The following is a 23,835-nucleotide window of genomic DNA, read 5'->3' as shown; positions in this document are numbered from 1 at the left end:
GGGAGGGAAGACAGGGCTGCATGTATTCCAGGATGTCCTTGAACTCTATGTAGTTTATGATCACCTTGAATTTATGATCCTCCTGCCTTTTGCCTCCAGAGTGCTGGGATTAGAGATGTGTGTCATCCCTCTGTCTCAGTTTATCAAGTGCTGGAATAACAGGCCTGTACTACAGATATATTAGCCTGTGTTGTTGTCTTTCTGTTGGTCTGACAACAGTACTATAGAATCTGTACTTTTAACGGTTTATTTAGCTAATAGTTTTGTCTTACTTAGGGTTTTATTGCTGTGAAGAAATAGAATAGCCAAGGCAACTCTTACAAGGACAACATTTAATTGGGACTGGCTTACAGGTTCAGAGGTTCAGTCCATTTTCATGGTGGGAAACATGTAGATATGTAGGCAGACATGGTGCTGGAGTAGGAGCTGAGAGGTCTACATCTTGATCCAAAGGTAGTCAAGAGAAGACTCGTCATCCATAGGCAGCCAGAAGAAGACTATCATCCTTACTGTGTGGAGTTTGAGCACAGGAGACCTCAAAGCCCACCTACACAGCGAAACACTTCCTCCAACAAGGCCAGACCTCCTAATAGTGCCATTTTCTATGGGCGAGCATTAAAACACAAGAATCTATGAAGGCCAAACCTATTTAAACAACCACAAGTTTAAAAGGTGGAAAGACTCAGATCCAGCAACCCCATGTATTTGGACTTTGGGTAGGTCCTGTTGGTTATGTTCAGTTATTACATGGAGGGAAGCATCACATGATGACAGTAGATATGAAAGTGTGAAAGAGGAAGAGGAGGCAAGAAAGTGCAAAGACTGGTCATGGGCCTGGCTTGGTCTCTCATGGCATATATTGCTCTTGAAAACTAATCAAGTCTCACTCAGGTAGGGAGAGCTGGGCCATTCAGTGAGGCCAGCTGTGATCCTGAAGGTGCTCTCAATACAGTCATTTTCATCTAGCCCACCTCTTAAAGTTCTGAGTACCTTTCAGGGCTGTCAAATGGGAGCCAAGCTTCTAGAAATTGACTCTTTGAGAAAGAAACCAATTTTCACATCATAGCAGTCTGGTTAGTGGTGAAAGTATATCAAAGTCAAAGTTGACTTTTTTTTTTTTTTCAGTTTAACTGGGTGCCTTTACTTGGATGTCATTTGCTCTCACAAAGTTGTATGATGGACTTTCTTATGTATAATAGTCTCAAGTTTTCTAGCTTTTTATCATTCTGGCTCCCAGCCTCAATACTTAGCCCATCTTCCAAGCTAGAAATAACATTTGTTCTTTCTTCGTTTTCCTTACCTAGTGTTTTAGTCAGGGTTTTTTTTTTGTTGTTGTTGTTGTTGTTTTTTTTTTTTTTTTTTTTTTGTTGGTTTTTCTAGACAGGGTTTCTCTGTATAGCCCTGGCTGCCCTGGAACTCACTCTGTAGACCAGGCTGGCCTTGAACTCAGAAATCCGCCTGCCTCTGCCTCCCAAGTGCTGGGATTAGAGGCGTGCGCCACCACCGCCCGGCCTTAGTCAGGGTTTTTGCTGTGGTGATTAAAACATCATGACCAAAAGAACTAGGAAGGAGAGGGCTTATTTGACTTACATATCGCAGTCCATTGAAGAAAATCAAGCAAGAATTCAGAGTGGGAACCTGGAGCGAGGAGCTGATACAGGTGCCATGTGGAGTGCTGCTTACTGGCTTGCTCATCATGGCTTGCTCATCATGGCTTGCTCAGCCTGCTTTCTTATAAAACCCAAGTGGTACCCTGGGTGGCACCACTAACAATAGGCTCGATTCCCCCTTATAGATCACTAATTAATACCCTTTAGGCTTGCCTATCATCCAGTCTTATGGAAACATTTTCTTATTTGAGGTTTCCTCCTTAGATGCCTCTGGCTTGCTGACTTATTAAAACTAGCTAGCACACCTAGAACACCACATGCACATCTTTCCAGTTTATCTCTCTGGTATTGCCCAGTCTTATATCTCCTTCCACCCCCACACAGTGTGTTATTATGTAGCATAGGCTTGCCGTGGACTCACAGCAATCTTCCTGTCTCAGTCTCTAATGTTGAATTATAGGAATATGCCGTTATGTCTGGCTCAAGTGTCATTTTGTACTTAGTTGGGAGTGACCCTTAAATTTGCTTTCTATGTTAGGTTTTTAATCTTCAACTAATCGTTCCTTCTGTCAGAGCTCAGTTACTAGAAGACATATGTGGTAATCTTTTTCCTGCACACACAAAAGAGAAAGAAAAAGTCACTTGTGAGTCTCCTCAATGACTTTAAGAAAATCTCTAGCCGGGCAGTGGTGGCGCATGCCTTTAATCCCAGCACTTGGGAGGCAGAGGCAGGCGGATTTCTGAGTTCAAGGCCAGCCTGGTCTACAGAGTGAGTTCCAGGGCAGCCAGGGCTATACAGAGAAACCCTGTCTTGAAAAACCAAAAGAAAAAAAAAAGAAAAAAAAACAGAAAAAAAAAGTATGTGAATTCTGACTGCTCACTGTGCTGAGAGACTGGGTACTGGGTGTGCTGGAGGTGGTGGTGGATCCTGGAAAGCCACTGTGTCCAGGATGAACGTGAAAACCTTCTCCTGATAGGAGATTTGACATCTAACAGAGGTGGTGACACTTATACTCTGGCTATAAATAGAAGATATAGCCATTCCTGCATGGTCTCCAGAGTCCCCTTCAAATCCCTTACTGTTTGGTTATCAGAGAAGTGGAAAAACTACCAAAGAGTACCTCTTCATTCTAAAGCTTGCAAAAGTGGTTGAACATTACTAATCAGGTTAGTTGCATAAGGACCATCTTGAGACTATGTTCATTAGGTATAGTATCCAGAAGGTGACAGCTCTCTCAGCTGTGTTCACCTTTCCTTGCTTAAATATATATTTTAAAATTTTAATAAAGAATAGTTCTCCATATTTTCTTTGCATTCTCTTTTCTAGTTGACTGGATTCCCTTTAGTTGAAGAATTGCACTTAGTCTTGATGAAGGGAAGCAGGTAGCTGATGCTCACTGTATCTTACAGTAAAGACTTTGCTAGTTGTATGTTTTCTCTAGGTGTTTTGGTGGAGTCTAGTGTCCTCATTTCACAGAAATGTGAAAGAAACAAAGCTTTGTCCCTCTGCAGACTCTTTTTAAAATGTCCTCCTCTGTGCTTTCAGAGCTCTGTAGTTAGTGTTGTATGTGCTGGACACGCTCCTATGCAAGCATGTTGCCAATCTTTCCTTCTAAGGAAATGTCTGCATTCCTTCTAAGAGCAATGTAATTCCTGCAGTAGTTGAAGTTGAGGGGCTGGAGTTGGTTTTTGAGCATAGCTCGGTAGTATTGGGTCCATGATGAGTCTTAAGTCAGTCTGGCTCTAATATGACCATCTAAATACTGTACAGTTCTTCAGTTAGTTGTTCTAGATTACATGATGTGATATAGGGTACAGTGTGGATTAAGTCTCTCTTTTTATGTCAAGGAATGACCCTTGAAATGCATTGTGTGTGTGTGTGCGCATGCGTGTGTGTAAGCATGAATGTGGAAGGCAGAAAACCACTTGATTAAGGTCTCTGTCTCCCTTTATGTGGGTTGTAGGGATCCGAGTCAAATTTCCTGGTTTGCAGAGCAGTTGCGTTTACCCTGTGAGCCATCTTGCTAGCCCAGAGCTGCCGATTCAAAATGCTTTGCATTCATTGAGGTCGGTCTAACCATACAGAAAGGCTTTATTAAATGGGTAAGTAAGTTCTGACAACAGTTTGAGTCTCCTCAAATGGCTCTATATCCTTCAGAGAGAGAGGGAGAGGAAAGTGTCAAATCCTAACACTCCTGCTGCTCTCAGCAGCTGCTTCACTTCTGCAGAATGCCTGGGAACCATTCTGAAAAGCGTTTTGCCTGTTGGGAATAAGCCCATGTCTTCTTTTACAATTTTGAAAGCTTTCCATTCACAGGCTGAAATTTCTAGATTACTTGTTTGTTCTTTGCTGAAATGGGTAATTGATAGTTTTGCAGTTCATGTTGAGTTAGGAAGAAAAATGATCTTTTGAAAAATGTATCATTAAGTTACTGTGCAGAGGTTAATCAGAGGGATGCCGTGGTGGGGACTAAGCTACGGCTGCAGTGGATTAAGAGAGACAGAAGATTTGCTGGGCTCTTCAGGCAGGCTCGCAGTGTTCTGGGGTGCTTCTCGATGCTGCCTCTGCACTTGCACATGGGCTTGCACATGTGCAATTAGTACTGTTTATAGATTGCCTGCTATTCAATTAACAGCCGAGCTGGCCATATCAACTCACTGCAGACCTGCCTTTTCCCTGCCAGAGATTGTACTCGGGTTATCAACTTACACAGGCTTGGCTGTCTTCCAGCTGTTTAATTAGAGTGTCATGCGCCTTGCTTTTTCTAGTTTCATTAGTTTATAAATGTAATATGGTATCTTATTTCTGTGATTAGCACTTCATTCCAGCAGGTTAAACACGCTGGTAGGAAAGTATTGATTTCTGACACTGTTTCCCTGTATTCATTTAGATATTTTCACATGGCTCTTTCAGAATTTTTTTGAAAATGGTAAGCATGAGAAAGAACACTCCTTTCTCTAAATGCACACCTAAATAATTAACACCAAACAGAATCACACATTTAAGCTTAATTGTCACTTCCTGTGGCCTTCACTTTCTATTAATCTTGAAACACTTGTCTTTGCCAAGGATTTGAGAAGAGAAGTATTAATTATAATCTGAAACAATCACATTGAGCTTTTTTTTTTTCTTGGAGCCGTTTAAAGTTCTGGTAACATTTATAATTTCTATCTTACTCTTCAGACCATTGAGTAAAGTGAGAAGTAAATTATTGAAGACATAACAGAAATGAGTTTGATAGGTTCTGTTATAGCTCTGGCTATCCTGGAACTCTCATTGTAGACCAGGCTGACCTTCAATTCAGAGACCTGGCTACTTCTGTTTCCTGAGTGCTGGGTTTAAAAGTGTATGCTACTGCCCCTATTTATTTATTTATTTATTTATTTAGCCAGGCTCTCATTTTGTAGCCCAGGCTTATCTTGAACTCAAGGTATTTTCTCCTGTCTCAACCTCCCAAGACCAGTGATTCCATGCTTGAGACACAAACCACTCTGAGCTCAGAGAACTCTTCAGTTTCCCAATATAATACTTACTTCTAACTCTGTTGCTTTTTACTTGGTACACTGTTTAGAGTATTGAGCGATCTTAGAATCTCTACTGCTAAAGACAAGTAACATGGCAAGGAAGAGATGGAAAAGTAAAGGAATCTTGATTAGTTGTGTGAGCAGTGTGAGTTTTAGTTCTAAGACACCAAAGCCCCAGTTTGTTGTGCTTTCCACAAGTGACACGTTCCATTCCTCTAACTGTGGACAGTTCAAGGAGTTCATGTTTACTACCTACTCTTGGCTACAAAGGTGGATGATAGGACCAGTGTCAGCATAATAATTTGAGAGGAAGAATATTTAGTTGAGTAGACATATTTTTTTCCTTTCATGATTTCATGAGATCAGTAAGAAAGGGGGACTGCTTGGAATGCAAAATAAGAACCCCAAGGTTCATTAGGTATGAAAGCACATTCTTAGGAACAAAGCAAGCTAATCAAATGTCAGTGGGAGGCTGTGTCTTAGAAACAAGGGCAGGGTGGCCTTGATGTGAGTAACCATCTTGATAACCTACTGGGATCAACCTGCCTGTGTTCTAGGGAGCCTTTAGAGACCTGTATGCCAGCTAGTTAAATTAGGTCCAGTTTTCTTTCCTCAGTTGCCTAAATCACATTTCCAGGTGTCAGTTGCTGCTTCTGTTGGTTAGTGAGTTGGTCTTTGCTAATAGCACTACACTGCCAAAACAGTCTGTAAAACTATCCTGCTAATGTAGTCATTGCATTGAGGGAGGTTACAAGTGTGCAAGTTTTCCATGTCGGTTAATGGATCATCAAGAGAGAATTCTGTCAGCTTTCGTTAGTTGCTATTTTTTTCCTTGAAAGTTAGAACTGATGTTTCTATGTGTATTTGTTCCCTACTCCCTGGACAGAACATATAGCTGTAGCTTTGAGCTTGAGCTGATGTTGCTGAGTTTGTGTGGTAGTGGGTTACAAACTTCAGTAGCAAATAACATTTTAAGTAACTTGTCAAAATTTTGAGCAATCTGTCAAAATCATTGTGTCAAGTTTGGGAGAGGGTGAGCATATAGAGGATGACTAGGCAAGGAAATAGGGAGGGGAGAGAAGTGGGGGGAAGAAGGAGAAAGATGGAATTTTCTAACTTAACTCTGGGTTAGTAATGCAAAAGAAAGTCATGTAGGCCATATAGAATACTTCATATTTTAAATAGAATTTTATCTGTATTGATGTTTTGCCTGCATGTATATCTGAGTGTGTCAGGACCTCTGGAACTGGAGTTACAGACAGTTATGAACCACCATATGGGTGCTGGGAATTGTACCCAGGGCCTCTAGAAGAGCAACCAATGCTTTTAACCACTAACCTATCTTTCCAGCCTAATTTTATTATTCGTAAAATATATTTTTCTGAATAATTAATTATAATATCCATGTGATAAAATTTCGATATTGTTTTTAATCTATATTATCTCCTTAAAAAAAAAAACTTCTATTGCATTTCTTGAGGCTTTATCCATGAGCCTAATAGGTGTATCATTTCCACCAGTATTCTGTCCAGTTACTCCCACACACTCACCCACTCCCTCAAACTGATGACAGCATTGTGATACAAATTTCAAGCTAAAACCCAAATGCTAAGATATCAAGTATTAAGGACTTTCCTGGCTGTGAATTCTTTCTTCCTGATGGCGTTCGAGTCTCAGGGCCAGTCCCAGGAATAAGGGCGGAGGGGAGATAAATTTGTTCACTGTTCCATTCCACTTTGTGAATGAACTCCTTGACCGTCTCAGGTTGGCCCTCTGTTTCCAACAGTGCAATCTTGGATGTGTGTTGTTTTATGTCCATTAGAGTAGAAAAGGTGAAGCCTTGGCCAGATAGTTGTTTTGCATATGCTTCACATTCATTCTGGAAACTCCAATTTTCCCTAAAATACTTCAGACATTAGTCATGGAGTTTCAAGAGTTTAAACCAAATTCCTGATCAGTGTGGCTACTGAAGGAATTTCACAGATATGGGAGGGACTGTTCACTGACCACAGTGACGTCAAAGGTGAGTTGGTTGCTTTATTTTTGACTCTGAGGGCCGGGTACATACTAATGGAAAATATAGTGATTTCCTAGTTAAAGAGTTTTATAAAGATTAAAGCACTATTTACGTTGAAAGATTTTTTTTTTTAAAGACGTGTAGGACTTTGTTGAGCAGGGTTACCCCTGGGCCACAGAAATCTCAATATTACATTTATTTAAGAGAATGCAAGCACCAGAGGGCTAGAGCTGGGGGTGGGGGACAGGGGGCAGAGGGAAATGGTACGCTTACTAGCATACATAAGATCTCCCATGGCCTCTAGTTGACCAGATTATGCAGCTGTAAGACTGAAAGTATCTGTTTCCTCAGCAGCTCTTTATGTCCTTGCATCCCTGATGCAGTATAACTGTTGGATATGCATCCTCCCTTTCAGACCATAGTCATTTTAAGATTACAGATGTTCCTTCCCCTCATTTTGGACACCATTGGACTGTGTGCCTCACCCACAAATTTTTTCAGCAGGTGTCTGATTGATTGGTAATATTTTGCCAGAGATAAGAATAATTTTATGTTATCTTGTTATTGAGAGAACCCTACAGTACAAGAGTCACATAGCTACTAGAAAGAGCCGATATGCCCATCTCTGGTTCAGTTATGGAAGGTAGGAATGAGAAAAGAACAAAGAATAGAAGTTGTTGGCAGTTGAGGGACATCTTGGTTTGAACCAAGCCTGACTCTAGGGAAAGGACATTTGCTGTGACAAGTTAGTTACTTATGATAGCTGGTTATGGAGCAAAATTGCCATTGCTCTGGGGCTTCTTTGAGGTGAAATGAGAAGACCTGAGAGTAGCAACTGTCTTTCACAGAGCGCAGGCCCTACGCCAGCTGTTCATGGGTGAACGGATTGGAGAAAGAACACGTCCTACAAGGTTCATTAACAAAGATCTTTGTCAGTCTTGAGGAGAAAGTCAGGTTTCATCTAGAACAAAATGTAAAAATTCATATATGTTTCATTTTTCTCTAAATGATAATCCTGTTCCCCATTAGGGTTGTCGACACTGGCTTCTGTGGCTTCCTCTTTGACACATTTGCCCATGACCTTCAGGCTTCTCCTCCCCCAAGCAAATTCTCTTTGTGTTACAGAATTCCCATCCTCACAGTAGTTTCATTTCAGGCTAATTTCTTTGATCTCACCTGTGGCTCTAGACTTCTGAATTCTTTCCTATATTTTTATCTTTCATTAAAACTTTTTTTTTTTTATTTCTACCAGTGAGAAGAGGAGATGTCCTGGCAGCATGGAGTGGTATTCGTCCCCTTGTTACCGATCCCAAGTCTGCAGACACTCAGTCCATCTCTCGAAATCATGTTGTGGACGTCAGTGACAGCGGTCTCATCACAATAGCAGGTATGGGGAGCTGACTCATTATTCAGATTGTTCTTTTCCACTCTAATGTACAAGTGTTTTGTCTTATTTCTTGCCAAGAGGTGACTTTTGTTATTATTGGTAAATGGTCATTTATAAGAAAAATTCAGAATGCCAACTTAATGGCTTACCGATCTCCTTGTAGGTGGAAAGTGGACCACATATCGTTCCATGGCAGAAGATACTGTGAATGCAGCTGTCAAGGTTCACAACTTGAATGCAGGACCCAGTAGGACAGTTGGGCTGTTCCTTCAAGGAGGCAAAGATTGGAGCCCCACGCTCTACATCAGGCTTGTCCAGGACTATGGGCTTGAGAGTGAGGTGCGTGGACATTGGTTGCCACACTACCTTGCTTTGATGTGGCCCAGGTCTCAGTCTACTGAGATGCTGTGGCCTCACTGATTTAGAGTGATCTTTTTCCTGGGCTTACTGTGAAGCAAAACAAAACAAACAAAACCAAAAGAACCCCACAAAATCAGAAAAGATGATCCAACTTTATGATAGTTGTCTAAAAATTTAGTAATGTGCATTCAGTTTCTCTTTGAAAATCTCCAATTTATTCAGTTTGCTTCTAGTAGACAAAGTTTCTCCAACCTTTTTGCATCTTGAATGCAAGAAGAGTGTTCTTCAGGAGTGAAATCAAGAAGGAAATGAAGCAGAAGGTCCATCTGTCAGTCACTGATCTGGTGCTACACGGATGCTGAGTCAGTGCTGGCCTAAGCATTCAAAACCCAAGTAGTTTCCTCCCACATAGGCTGGACCTAATGCTCCCTGAGAGCTATTCATTACAGGCTGTGGGAAACTGACAGGAGAGTGCACTGTTGCTTTCTCCTGTACCAAAAGGACTGTCTCCCAGAGTACCCGTCTAATGCAGTTTTATTTTGGTAGGTTGCACAACATTTGGCCAAAACCTATGGTGACAAGGCTTTTGAGGTAGCCAAAATGGCAAGTGTGACTGGGAAACGGTGGCCTGTCGTTGGAGTGCGTCTTGTGTCAGAATTTCCGTACATCGAAGCAGAGGTAGGTGGTGGCCAAGGGACTTCCTGTGTGTGGGGCTCTGCCGTTCATCGGGTTCCTTCCACCTTTAACAGTTAGGTACTGTTACGTTTCAGAGCACACACACCAGCCAAAGTCTGCAGTAAGGTTTGGAGCCTTCACTGACACTCAACTCTGAAGTGCTAGTGGTAACAATAGTACAGGTATGAGCTTCAGAGTTTGTTCAAGAAGCATCACGAGTCTGAAAGTTCTGTTTCTCCCATACTTTGTAGATCTTTAAGTTCAAATCACTTCTATCTAGTCTGGTTCCAAGCCCTCCCGATGCGATGGTTTCTCAGAGATTTGTCTTATTTCTCAGCTTGTTTAACCACAGCTTTTCTGTCCTCATGCTTTGCATATTCCACCCTGTAAATTCCATGCAAATTAATGTTTCCATTATGTGTTAGCAAAGAGAGTGATTCCTGTGGATGGTGAGAAGTGATGTCTCTGTCTTCTATTCAGGAAGAAGGCATTCACTCTTACCCAACCCACCCAATTTTCCAACCTTCTGTGGTGGGCAGAGGGAGGGCCCGAGCTGTGCCACAGGTGCACCTGTGTCCATGGAGAGCCAGAGAGCCAGAGAGGCTGCAGAAAAGCACCCCCTTTTCTCAAAGCTTTTTGTAAAATGTGGACATCGATTATCTTTAAAGGAAAGATTCAAAGTAGCATTTTTTTTCTCTTTAACTTAGGTGAAATACGGGATTAAGGAATATGCGTGCACCGCAGTTGACATGATTTCACGTCGCACCCGCCTGGCCTTTCTCAATGTTCAGGCTGCAGAGGAGGCCCTGCCCAGGATTGTTGAGTTAATGGGCAGAGAATTGAACTGGAGTGAACTGAGGAAGCAGGTATTGTACAAAAGCCTTTACAGTTGTGTTGATGAACATGTAGCAGCCCAGTCTGTAAAGGCTGGCATAACGTACGGTGATGGTTTTAGGTTTCCTGATAACTTCTGTGTTATACATATCTAATATTACTAAGTCATAAGAAAATGGAAAGATAAAAAAAAAAAAAAGAAAATGGAAAGATTCTTATGCCAAAATTTCATTGTTATAGAAATCTAGAGAATGTTTTAAAGTTCCTGATCATAATTCCTGGAAAAGGAAGATACAAAAGACAGTTGGGTGCAGCCTTGTCTAGGTCTCATTGAAAATACTCTTAATTTTTGCTCTTGATAATCCTTTGATTAAAAATAGTAGTTTCACTGCCTGACTAGCAAGAGCTTATTATTTGAATCAGTTGATATTTTAACTGATGAGAGATCTTTGCAATATGAAGAAAAATCAAAGTGTCATTTCATATTTTATATTTATTACCAAATTATAAAAAAAAATTACCTGGTAGTGGTGGCACACACCTTTAATCTCATCACTCTAATGGATCTCTGAGTTCAAGGCCAGCCTGCTCTGAAGAATGAGTTTCAGGACAACCAAGACTACACATAATGCCTCGCTTGAACTACTATTTTATACTCAAAAGGAGTAGTTCTTTTGAGTCACTTCATAGCTTTGTCAAATACTGTCCCTAGAGCCTCTTCCACATCATAAGAGCTCGGTGCTCAGATCTCAACTTTAGCATCATATTTGTATATTCACTCATACCCCAAACAAAGCCTCTCAGAATCTCACAGTGATCATCCAGATCAGGTTGAAGTGTCACCCTTTCTTACTGTATTTGTTATTGTTACCTTGATGTAGGCTCCTGGTGTGTTTAATGTATCACTGTACTGACTTCTCTCCTAGTATGCCAATGTTCCCATATGAACAAACTTCAGGGATTATATGAGAATATAATCCAGACTGTCATTGGATATGTCCAACGGCCTTAGCTAATATACATTTTAAAATTAGATTCTGTGACATTATATTAGATGCAGTCATGAGGGGTCAGGGGTGGGGCTGAATACTGGTAGGCGAGGAAAGTGGCCCTGGAGTTAGTCTAAGGACACTTCAAAGTATAGAGATAAGGAAGGCTATAGAAGAGATAGAGGGGAGTAGCTGCTTAGGTTGGGGGAGTTCTCTTAAGACTAAGAGGGCATTGTGATTCAGGCTAACGTACATCAGGGCTACTGAGACAGAAATACTGCCAGGGAGGTGCTTCAAATAGCAAACATTTAAGTCTCAAATTTATTTCTTCACTTTCTAACATGAAGTCCAAGGTCAAGGTACCATCAGCTCTAAACTTCTTTTTATGGTTCATGGACAGAAAGCTCCTTGGCATATTCACACGTGTGTAGTAAATGAGAATTATTGAGCATCTTGTCATGTACAGTGCAGATGAGTATTGTGTCTATGGCCTAATTGTCAAGTGTTCATATTATGGTGTAAATTCCTAAAGGTGGAATTCCTGGGAAATAACGGGTGAAAGGGTCTTTTTAGAGGTTTAACTTTATTTATTTCATTGTTCAAGGGCACAGTGGCCTTGTGTTTTTTGAATCCGGCTATAGAGATTCTAATGTTGTATCTATTCTTCAGTGAACTGTGGCAGAAATCTGTGGTCAGTGCCTTGATGTCCTCCTTGTGCTTGTGTGAAGAGTATCCCTGTCTTTGGACTGTTGATAAAGAGTCCCAGTGGATAGCCCAGGCTGGCCTGGAAGTCAGGACTCTATCACTTCAGGCTGTAAGAGCTGGATTCTAGGCGTGTACTGGTGCCCAGCTGTGAAGAGAATGGCCTTCACCTAGATTTTATAGTTGAGAAAACAGACCCAGTTACTACAAGTAAATTGTGGAGCTGCATCCAAAACCTATCTCTTGACCCCTTCTTGCTGCCTCTGTACTGGCTTATAACTCTTCCCATTCTTGACTTTTAGTTCTCCATGAAGACAGCACAACAATACCTATCCTTTTTTTTTTCTGTGTAGAAGAATCAGGGCATGTTCTGATAAATAAATTATAGTTGGAATGATTAGATGGGAATATATATGTGCTAGGAGGAAGGAAGTAGGAGAAAATTCTAAAAACCAGTTGTGTTCAACATTTCTGGTATAGAGAGATTTAACTTTATTTCAAACTTTATGAGTAGATGAACATTCCTTGGAATATGCCTAACCTTCATAAAGTAACAAAACTAAACAGCTAAGGGTGTTGTTCAGCTTCTGAGGCACAGGAACTTAATGAGGACAGTGGACGGTCTGGAGAGTACAAAAGAGAAGGAAACAAGAACGAAAAGGTTAGAAAGTTGTACTTCTGAGAAAAGGTTAAAAGCACTGGGATTATTTAACCCGCGAAAGCGAAAGAGGAACAGGGTGATTAATAACTCTGCATAGATGAATTGTGTTGTTTCCACGGTCAATACCCAATGAGTGACCCGTATACTGAGCATGCTACCAAACAGTGTAGGGAATAATAAATAGCTCAGAGTTCCACAGACCTTCCACTCTGCGTGGATACAACACATGCACATGGCAGGAATGCATGTGCAGCTTCAAAGTTTACAGATGTATTTAGAGACGTGGTTCATTGAGACTGAAAGTCAACTGATAGAGAAAAATAAAGGAGTCAGACCAGGGCTGTGGTGGAGTTGAGAATGACTGAGGAACAGGAAAGGACATTTCCAAACTGTATGAATTAATGTGTGTGAGAAAGATGACAAACAGGAAGTTTTTGTGTCAAATAAATAAGGGAAGCTTTATTTTTAGTTCAGTTGATTTGAAACATTTGAAATGCTATGTATATTGTCAGTTCCAACAGAGAAATTTCCTTGGAGACCTTGGACTAAACTTGCTTTTTAGGACGGCCGAGCAGGAAAGGGCATGAGCATCACTCAAAACATATTTAGAGAAATGTTGTCCAGAAGAGAGACAGGGAGACTTTGTAATTTTCATATAAGGTGCATTTTTATTTTCATAGTGAGACTTTACATTTCAAATTTAAAACAGACAGAAGACATAGTCAGATAGGAGGTGACTCTGCATCAATTTTATTCTAGTCAGGGAACTAGCTGTTGGAATTCTTTCTTTTATGTGACCCTTGAATTAATCTAATAGAAAGAGATTAGAAAACAGAAAGTGGAAAATGTAATGCTTGTTTTAAAAAGCAGAAAGCAAAATATGTCTTTGTGACCTAGGAATGGCCTTCACATTGATCTTGGCTGTTTTTGTTAATTATGTTCATCAATTTTTATTAGGTTCACTATGTTTATTATTATTTAGGAAGAAGTGTAGGCTATGGGGCAAATTAGAGGTCCTAGGGAAAAAATGTTTCATAATTGTTTTCCTATTACAGTAAGGATCAAGAGAATATTACAGAAGCGATATATAGAGACTCCATAGAATATTTCATATAGTCTCATGCGTCTTTGACAATCACCAATTCTGACCTCTGAAGAGGTCTCATGATAGCAGATTACAAGCACTCTGTCCCCTTGACCTAGTCTCGTTTCGTTCAAGTGTTTACATTACAGTGCTGATGCTTTGCTTTTTTGGTGTGCCGATAAGCACAGGAACAAGTAATATCTGATAATAAATTAAAACAATAGTACAGTACAGTGTACCAGGAGAGTTTCTATAGAAACAAATGATAAAACTTTTGTTCTAGGTTAGACTAACTTCATTTATTCAAGCTAAGTTTGACAGGCTTAGAAATATAGCGGACATGAAAAAGAGTGGCTTTAGTTAACTATGACTACCAATAAATTAACAGTGGATCATGATTGTCCCCTACTCTAATGGATTCTTTTTTATGTGTTAATATGGCTCATGTATCTAGAGAGTTGGATTGTTACTCCTTTTTAGGTACTTTCCTTATCTCTGTAGGAACATGGATTTTGTTTGTTTGTTTTCTGACAGTTGGTCTGGAAGAAAACATCCAAATGTCATAGGGCTTTAAAGTCATGCTGAAGTCATATTGAAGCTCTTGACTAGCAAATCTCTAAGGGGTAAATAAAGTACTTGATGCTGCTTTCAGTATGCAACGTATGATTCAGATGGTTCTACTGTAGCAACATCTTGGTCATCCTAAGTAAGTTGGAAGAATTGGAGATACATTTAATCTCAACCTAAAATGTCTTACTAGGTACATCATCCTTTCAGGAGCCACTTTGAATAGAGTTGTTACATTAAAAGTAGTAGTGTGATTTAGACAGATGCCTCAGGCTTCTGTTTATCCTATCTGTAATGGAAACACGGTTAGGAAGCTACTTTGTGACCTGGATGGACAGATTGCTTCCTTCTTTGAAACATCGTGATTATTTGGTTGAGTGTGTATAAACTTCACAAGCAGTAAAAGAATATGAATTGTTTAAGAGATTGTCATTGGAGGAAAGCCTCAGAGGCAGCATGTCTAAGGACACGACTTTTAGAATAGTTTATAGAGAACAGCTGGAAAAGATCCATTGAACAGTGAAGAATAGCTCTGGAGATTGAGAGTTCACGTTTTATTTAACCACAGGAAAGTAGATGTAGACACATTTATTTAGTTTTTATATTCAATATTATGCAGCATTCATGATGTTTTATTTCTTCTGTTGCATCTATTTTTGAGGAGAAAGGAGGTAGAAAGGAATAATCTCAAAAACTGTTTAAGAAAACAGAGTGCCAAGGCTTGTTGTTGCCACGGTCTGTACAGTGGTTTAGGTCCCCACACCTCAGTTGATGGTCATTTCAGTTTCATGTTCAGTATGTGTGGCCTGTGAAGTTGGGAATTTAAGATATGCATTGGCTTTTGCTAGGTGAAGGTGTATGACAAACACCTCCGTGACTTAGGCTATTAGAGATGACCTAGCCATTAAGAGGGCTTGCAGCTCTTACAGACCGCTCCCACACCCACACTGGGCAGCTCACCACTTGTGAAACTCCAGCCCCAGGGATTCTGATGCCCTCTGCTGGATGCCATGGGCACCTCACACATACACATACCTCCATATATAGGCATAAGTAAATTATAATAAAAGCGAATCTTAAAAACCCATCTTAGTGGCTTAGCACAGCCAGATATTTTTGTTTGTTTTTGAATTTGAGACACGTTTATGTAGTAGCATCTATATATGAAACTCCATATATAGATGCTGTCAAACTCACAGAGATCTGCTTGCCTTTGCCTCTCAGCACTGGAAGTAAAAGTGTGCACCACCATACCCAGCTCAGCTAGGATTTGATGTTTCTCCTTCATAGCTGCCTAAGCCATGCTTGTTCTCCGGGAATAATTCTCTTGTTCCTACAAGAGAGGTAGAGAAAATTAGGAAGTCTCTTTAAGCCATCTTATACCCATTCATTTCTATTGGCCAACGTAAGTCACATGGCCAAAGCACACAAATTAAGACTGAGAAATACATGTATGTTGGAGGGGTGTTTGTGTGTGTGTGTGTGTGTGAATTTATACATGTGAAAAGAGAGATCTGCAAACAATATATACTATAATATTGTCACTTGAGGTAGTTAGGTGGGAGAGTGACAAAATGGTATCTAAGGGCGGTGCTTGTTGCAGATGCTGGCCCAGGATACTGAAAATAGTGAGAACAATTGTGGAAGAAAGCCAGCTTCATGCTGACTCTGAGTGTCAGAAGCCCTTGACCGAACTTCTACATGGCTGACCACAAGCACTGCCAGCCATGCTAGAGGAGACTCAAGTTAGCGATCGTTCACTTTTATTTACTTTTCTTGTCACCACACTTTAGGAATTTGATAGTGAACAGCATACAAGGGCAACTGTGGTAAAAAAAAAAGAAAGAAACTGCAGTGTTACCACATGTAGAGCGGGCATCCTGGTGGTGCGGGGAAGCAGTCAGCAGTGTTACCACATGGAGAACAGGCATCTCAATAGTGTGGGGAAGCAGTCAAACACAGGTGACATCATGCTCTATGCAATTTAAGAAAAGATGAACTTATCCCAAGGCCCACCAGAGTGTGCCTAGAGCTGGAGCTGGGAGAAGAACCAGACAAATGGAGGTGGACACAGCAAGTGTGTAAGGTTGCAGCAGTGTTCTGTGTCTGCAATTATTAGTGTTGCCCAACTAGAGGGAGAGGTGGAACATCGGTAAAACTGGACGTTGGCCCAATAGAATCAGCTTCTGCTGATAAAAGAGAGAGGGGGGAGCAGTCAATAGCTCCTGTTAATCTGCCACCTTTGTGCATATGTCTTTTCTTTTGTAGGAAGAACTTGACGCAGCCACAAGGTTTTTGTACTATGAAATGGGCTATAAGTCTCGAACAGAACAACTCACAGATAGAACTGAAATCAGCCTGCTACCTTCAGACATCGATAGGTACTTTATTTCAATAGCTCTTCTCCACTCCTCCTCCACACCCTCCTCCACTCTTTTATATAAGACTATCTGCCATTATTCAATTTTGGGTTGCAGGTACAAGAAGAGATTTCATAAATTCGATGAAGACGAAAAAGGCTTCATTACCATTGTTGATGTTCAGCGTGTACTAGAGGTGATACAGATTTTTTTCTCCATTATCAGTCTTCTGGTATATAAGGATATAAAATTCATGTTGGTTCACATTTTTCACAAGTAGTAGCTGTAAGGTTCTAGTCACATTAGCAGAAAGCTACACATAATTTGTAATTTAACCCTTATTTCTCTGTGCTCCTCTGCCTAGAGTATCAATGTACAAATGGACGAAAACACACTGCATGAAATTCTCTGCGAAGTAGATCTGAACAAAAATGGACAGGTTGAGCTCCATGAGTTTCTGCAGGTGAGTTGTGATAAGGCAGATGCATCTGTGTTTTTCCTTTTGCTTGTCATCATACTGAGAACGGATTCTTTTTTTTTTAAGATTTATTTAATTTATATGAGTACACTCTTGCTGCCTTCAGACACATCAGAAGTGGGTACCAGATCCCGTTACAGATGATTGTGAGCCATCATGTGATTGCTGGGAATTGAACTCAGGGCCACTGGAAGAGCAGTTAGTGCTCTTAACCGCTGAGCCATTTCTCCAGCCCAAGAACTCTTAAATCTATCTGTTAGTCGCTTTGTCTGAAAACATAGCCTGATCCAGTAGCAGTTGATCTGTCTGCCTTTGAGGATGAGCTCTGTTCGTGTCTGTTTTCTTTCTCTTTATAAGAGGCACCTGTTTTATTGGTTAACTTAGATTACATGCAAGTTAATTGTGGCATATAGAATTGCATAATTAAAGAACAATGCCGTGTACTATGATTGTCTCACTGCCTATGATGCGAGTCAACAGAGTACTTCTGGTATAGAAAGTCATTGTTCATTGTTATATGGGAGAAATTATAATCCATAATTTTTTTATTCATTGAGTAATCATATTCACCTAAGAATACAATTAGTTCTTACATTTTGAAGAACCAGAAAAGCAAATGAGAAGGGACTTAAACTCCAGGATTAAGACCACAAATTTAAGCATTTCCATGCCTGATGTTCAACTAACGACAGTTTCAACTTGTTCAACCATTCTAACCATGAAGGAAATCCATTTTGTTCCTGTAACCTCACGCTAGATGCTCTACATCACTCCTTAATAGTTCTGTAAAGGAAAGAAATTCAACGCCATATCCCTGGCTGTCCATAGGACTGATCGTTTGAAGAACGCATTGGTTTCAGGCAGCCAGGTTTTTTTCTGTAGTGTTTCTTGGGCAGGTACTTCAAATGAATGCCAGGTCTTGCTTGCACCATGGCAATGATGAATGCTGAACATGAAATAAATTAATGCTGGGATTTTGGTCAATGTCAGCCCTTTCTTCACTGTGTCAAGTTAAACAAACAAGATCAAGGCAGAGGAAATGGTAATTGTCTCTCTGGAGATGAGCTGTGGATAAGAGCATTGTTGAATCTAAATGCAGAAAATTTTCGAAGGTTGTGTCCAGCATTACAAAAAAGAGTGTTTAGCTATTTAACTAACTGTTTAACTGAATGCGAATTTTAAATGGCGTTTGAGATTTATGGTTAGGACTTTTAACAGAAAACATTTAATTCCCCTTTTTCTATAGTTTTTCTGGAGAACATTTCCTTGTCTTAGAATTTCAGAAAACTCTTTTTTAAATAAATAGCTTATGCTTCATTTCTTGTGCTTTGCAAACAAACAACAGCACCTAGACCTAAAAAACCTAGGGCTTTAGAAACAATAGGAATCTAATTTAATGAATATGTGTGTGGCTTGGGTTTTAAGTAATTTTCTTGAATGTAGTAGAGTTATACACATAGGAAATAATTTAAACCACCTGCAGGTTTTCTTGTAGAGTTTTTAAATAATTAAGTATTTCCTGACCAGTTCTAAATAAAAGCAAGCATTCATACTTCCAATAAGAACACTCCATAATTTCCAAGTTATAAAACACTGGCCTTTTCCCTCATAAGGTCTGTTCACACCTAGGTATATTTTTTTTCTTGCAATACGGTTCTTGGATACGTGTAATACCTAACAGAAAACTTTTAGTTTGTTGCGGTTGGTACAGGAAACACTATCAGTGGCTGAGAGAGGAGAGGAGTTAAGATCTGACAGTTGTTACCTATGATAAATCCCAAGGTTCTCCCAGGATCGGAGAGAAAACAGTAAACAGACAACTGTTCTATCTTTAAATGTAACTTTTTCCTTAGGTAAAATATTTCTCCGATGTAAAGTATGTTTCCACATCTGATTGCTTAGTGAAATGTTTTCCTTTTCTAACTATTAAGAGCCCACATTTATCCTGGTAAAGATCTGCTTTTGGAAACGGGTGCGTGTTTTCAGTCATCATAATGGGAGGAGTTATGGAGACTGCTTGGGTTGGGATTTTGTTTATGGGTCTGGCCATAATGACACTTGTGTACGTAGGACTCTCACAAGCGACTGCTTGTGAAGCAGCTTTTAATAAGGTCAAGAGATTCAGGTCTAGCCCTGGGGCAGATGCCTACAACTCCCATGGGGAGCACGTTTTTTTGAAAATGTATCTCCATAGGCTAAAACCTTAACTATGAAATAATTTGAATGTTTTCAAAAGGACTTTAAAAAATATAACTAGCTCTATTGAGTACATTTTTTTTAAGTAGAAGAAATTAGATTTTTAAAAATTCACTAGTTAGTGGAAGGAAGTGGCAATCAATCCTCATACTCAGAATTGCAAGGAATTTTCTGCATTAAAGGCTTTTGCTTACTGCCTGCGTGCAATTTTAGATTTAATTCTGACTTTATCCTTTGGATAAAACTGAATCAGCTGAAATCTGGGTGGTGAAATAATTTCAATTAGGGCAGATCTCGAAGTCTATTTTCAATGACTTGTATTTAAATTTGTTTAGAAAGACTTCCAGGGATTTGGACTTAGCGGACTGAATTGTCAAGTACAATAAATAACACTGAAAAATGATAATTTAATGTAGGATGTCATGGTTGGTCTTGGCTCTATTTCTGAGATTTCTTTTTAGAATTTAAAAATAGAATTAAAGATCCAGTGTTTGACGTTGACTTTTTAAAAAAGTGACCCAAATTGTACATTGTGGGTGAAGGAGTTCATAAATTTGCTTGTTAGGGCAGCCTGATCTACTGAGTAGATGCAGTCGTTGTCAGCAGTGTGAAACATGTCTCCCTTCATCTCTTCTTGAATTGTTCAAGGAGTCAAGTGTGTGCTCTGGAGCTGATGGAAAAACTCTGGAGGTAAGAAGAGGGGAGTAAAGTGGTCTGCCTGGATGCTGAGTGTGGTCCTTCTTTTCTCTTAAAGCTGATGAGCGCAATTCAGAAAGGAAGAGTGTCTGGAAGCCGGCTTGCCATCCTGATGAAAACTGCCGAGGAGAACTTGAACCGCAGAGTTCCAATCCCTGTGGATCGTAGTTGTGGAGGATTGTGAGTCTGACCAGTAAATCCACAACCAGCAAGCATAGGACAGCCTGCACTATGTACAACCAGAGATGACTTAAACCACTCTAAAATAGTGGCTATTGTAGCTGCCTTTTTTTAAACAAACAAACAAACAAACAAACAAACAAGATCAAAGAAAAGGAATAAGCAAACAAACAATCAAACAAAAAACACTGGAAAAACATTCCAAAACCTGTAAGAGGTTGGTGTGTTTGCCAACTTCTCTTGCCAATACTTTATTTGTGTTTGCCAATCAGTTTAGCTTCTACAAAGTGCTTTTCTTATTTTTTTAGAGCACATTGATTTAATGTTTTGTATCCGTTTTGTAACCTGTCAGAATTGACACTCTGCCCGTCCATTCATTCATTTAAACTAGTTCTAGAGGCAGACTCCCTATAGATGGGAAAGATGGTAGAAAGATTTGTGAGCACCCAAGAGTTCAGGAGCTAGAGCCTGTAGATAGCATTTTTTTTCTCTTTTTAGAAAATCATTTGACCTCTCGGCATGAAAATGTTTTGGGAGACTTCTCAGCCCTGTCTTGCTACCCACCCCCTTCCAATTAATACCGAACACTTCTCTGTCTGGACTAACTCTGGCTAATCTGGAGAGGGAAGACAAAGTTTAGATCTGGTTGAGATTTGGTTACATTTCTAAAAGAGAAACTCCGAGAGCTTCCAGAATTGCAGGCGTAAGATAAAGACAGCGCTGACATTTGCCGGGAGGTACGGTGATAGCTGCTTCTCAGCAGTTCATTTTTTCCCCCCAGGCACTGCTGGCTTTCTTTGACTATTATAGTTGCCAGAAAAATCCTTGCTTTTTTTACTTTAAAACCAGCATTTGAGTGGCAAGTTGGATATAACAGGATGAGACCAAATCTTTCCATTCCTCATGGGAGTAATGATAGAACACAATTTTCAATCCCACAAGTCCTGAGCCTTGCAGCGTGTGGTATTGTCAGGGCCTGTTCTTGTCGGGGTGGGCAGTAGTGGTGGTATTTGCAAAGAGATAATAAAAAAGAATTGGGCAGATTTCCGTTAACTTTAATTATGAAATTAAAATAAGGCATGCCACTTTAATATTGGAGGCCGGTCTGTTTGACAAAGGGCCTTTCTCTTTGTGTACTCAATGGAAAAAATTCTCTTTCTAACAAAAAATAAAATAAAATAAAAATCAGAGAAAGACATCAGGCATATACATATATATATACACAGAAATCAAACCGAAAAGTCAGCGCCCACTGAACTCAGCAAATAGTGCACAAACAGAGATGACAGATAGAAGATGGTTTTGTTAAATTCTGTTGGCATTGTAACTAGTAATCTTAATACTTATTAATTGGCTTCCCTTTTCTGAAACTACCAACAATTAGCCTCCTGTGCACAGTAGGAAAGGTACCTCTTCATTCACACTTGTCTCCTGACAGGCTTTGTTGCGCAGATTATGTCCTAGCTTTGTGAACTGGTACATAAAACACCTTTGTGCTACTATTCTGCTTATGCAAACATTGTGTCTTTCTGCCTCATTCATTATGGGTTATGAGTCCACATATCATAATGTTAAACTGGGAGGTTCTCAGCCCCCACCTCACCCACCCCCACCCCACCCCACCCCTGAAATATGCAGAGACCGTAGGGAGAGACAGCTCAACTCATTAATAAATGAAGTATAGATGCTTCCACTTCTGTGTCAGGGAAACCTGACACAAGACAAGTGATGTCACAGCAGATGTCACTGTGAATTCTTTTCTTTCAAAGTGTCATTTTTTTACAATGATTCTTTTTTTTTTTAAATAAATGAAAGCATGTGCAGTTTAGTGGTTTTTTTCTATCGTGACAATAAAGTTCTCTTTATACCTCGTGACAGTCAAGTCAGCAGAAAAGCTATCCTTTAAGACATCCCAGCTGATATATCACAATATTCTACATCACTACTCCCTTCCTTTCTCTTTTTCTCTCTCTTTCTAGTTAGATCAAGATAACGGTGGCTTGTGTCATCTGAGATTCTCTTACAGTAGGGACTGGGCTCAGAATGTGACTTGCTTAGGCCGATCTGTGCTTGGAGAGCAGGTCTTGTTTGTATATGCTGTGTGCTATGAATGAAGTTCCTTAAGGACAAAGGGAAGTGCACCATGCTTCATTTGAGCATATCTGCCTTGGCTTAAAATCTGCTCGTTCTAAAATGTGCTCCTTCACCCATCCCAGAGACTCACATTGGACACGAACTACTTTTATCACGTTCCTGTGAGAATAGCACCCCAGCATTTCTCTAGAGTTCCCAATTAAACCTGTACAGGCTTTTACATTTTAAATCCAATTTAAGCAAAGGAGAAAGGACATAGGGGAAGAAGCCCCTTTAAAACTCATTCAGAGAATAAACCATTGTTTGTCTTTTTCATATAAAGCCGGTTTTTGTTGATTTTGTTTGGGTGTGGGAGTGGGTGCACAGAGATCTCTCCTTTTTATCTTCAAGTGATTTATTTCCTTTGACGGGATTCAGGTGAAGGAACCCCATCTGTGCTGGAGAGCTGCATATACCTTTAACTAGCCTCCATCCCAGTTGTAATAACAGTGATAACGCTGGGTTACTGGTTTAGCTACGGTTGTCTGCCTCATAGTCATCATGCTGCTTATTCCTGCTTTCCAGTCTGTTCATACTCAGTGTGACATCAGGTCTCTGCTCTCAAATGCATGGTTCGTAATCTGCCTTAGGTTATGCCTTGATTTTGTCTATTTTAAAATATGTACAGCAAAAATGTTCATTCTGATTTTAACTCAGTACAACATAGAGGCTGTCATTGATTTTTTTTCTTGTTCCCCCTTTTTTATTTGTAAAGGTCTTTTTGCATATGAATGTAATCACATTGGTGTCACTGATGCTGTAAAATTGCATTGCATTTTACTCTAGTGAGTAAAAAAAGAGCCCTACTGTGTTTTACAAGAACATCAGCTCTTAGCCCAGTCCTGGAGTGGACACACTTGCTGCATGTCCTCTTACTTTCTCAGTTTTATGTATTGTGTTGGGTTATCGTTCTACACTGGACTGTTAAATGCCGTCTGTGAGGCTGGACTGTCACTTTTATAACTGTCTTCATATTTTATCGCCATTATTTATTACTTTTGATATACAGAATGAGCCGCATGCATTTATAGAGCAATAAGAAGATGTATTTAATGTGCCTTGTTTTTAACTGAGTAAGAGCTGAAAGCATGAATCAATAAAACTGATTAAAGCGGCCCATTTGTTGGCATTTTGATGTTACGCGCCGTCCGACAAATAACTTTAATTACTGCTGAAGTTTTTAGAAGTTTGAAAATATTTGCAGAAACTATATGTTAAATGACATGCATTAATTCTTTTACACTAGAATTTTATAAGTTTATCTCAAGGGAATCATCTGTATTGACATGTTATTTTATGAGGCTACCAAAATTATTTGTATTAGTTGGTTGCTTCAGCGTTTAGGCTATGGTTTCTGTTTTATGTGACCACAGTCTACGTT

At 39.9% G+C, this 23,835-nt stretch overlaps 1 protein-coding gene across 2 annotated transcripts in view; it reads left to right on the top strand.

Moving 5' to 3' along the window:
• Gpd2 (glycerol-3-phosphate dehydrogenase 2) overlaps positions 1 to 23,569 on the top strand; it is a 130,462-nt gene extending 106,893 nt beyond the window's left edge. For both annotated transcript variants that reach the window (XM_028769244.1, XM_028769242.1), the window contains exons 10-17: positions 8,405 to 8,539; positions 8,703 to 8,878; positions 9,446 to 9,577; positions 10,282 to 10,440; positions 16,680 to 16,792; positions 16,889 to 16,967; positions 17,136 to 17,234; positions 20,200 to 23,569. In XM_028769244.1, coding sequence (XP_028625077.1) covers positions 8,405 to 8,539; positions 8,703 to 8,878; positions 9,446 to 9,577; positions 10,282 to 10,440; positions 16,680 to 16,792; positions 16,889 to 16,967; positions 17,136 to 17,234; positions 20,200 to 20,325 — 1,019 coding nt within the window. In that variant the 3' untranslated portion in view covers positions 20,326 to 23,569. The remainder of the gene's footprint in view (positions 1 to 8,404; positions 8,540 to 8,702; positions 8,879 to 9,445; positions 9,578 to 10,281; positions 10,441 to 16,679; positions 16,793 to 16,888; positions 16,968 to 17,135; positions 17,235 to 20,199) is intronic.
• The last annotated feature ends 266 nt before the right edge of the window (positions 23,570 to 23,835 follow it).

Source organism: Grammomys surdaster, unplaced genomic scaffold (genome assembly GCF_004785775.1).
Source record: "Grammomys surdaster isolate TR1022 unplaced genomic scaffold, NIH_TR_1.0 191, whole genome shotgun sequence".
Taxonomy (NCBI): Eukaryota; Metazoa; Chordata; class Mammalia; order Rodentia; family Muridae; genus Grammomys; species Grammomys surdaster.
The sequence above is the reverse complement of the archived record's forward strand: the minus strand, read 5'-3'. Positions and strand labels throughout refer to the sequence as shown.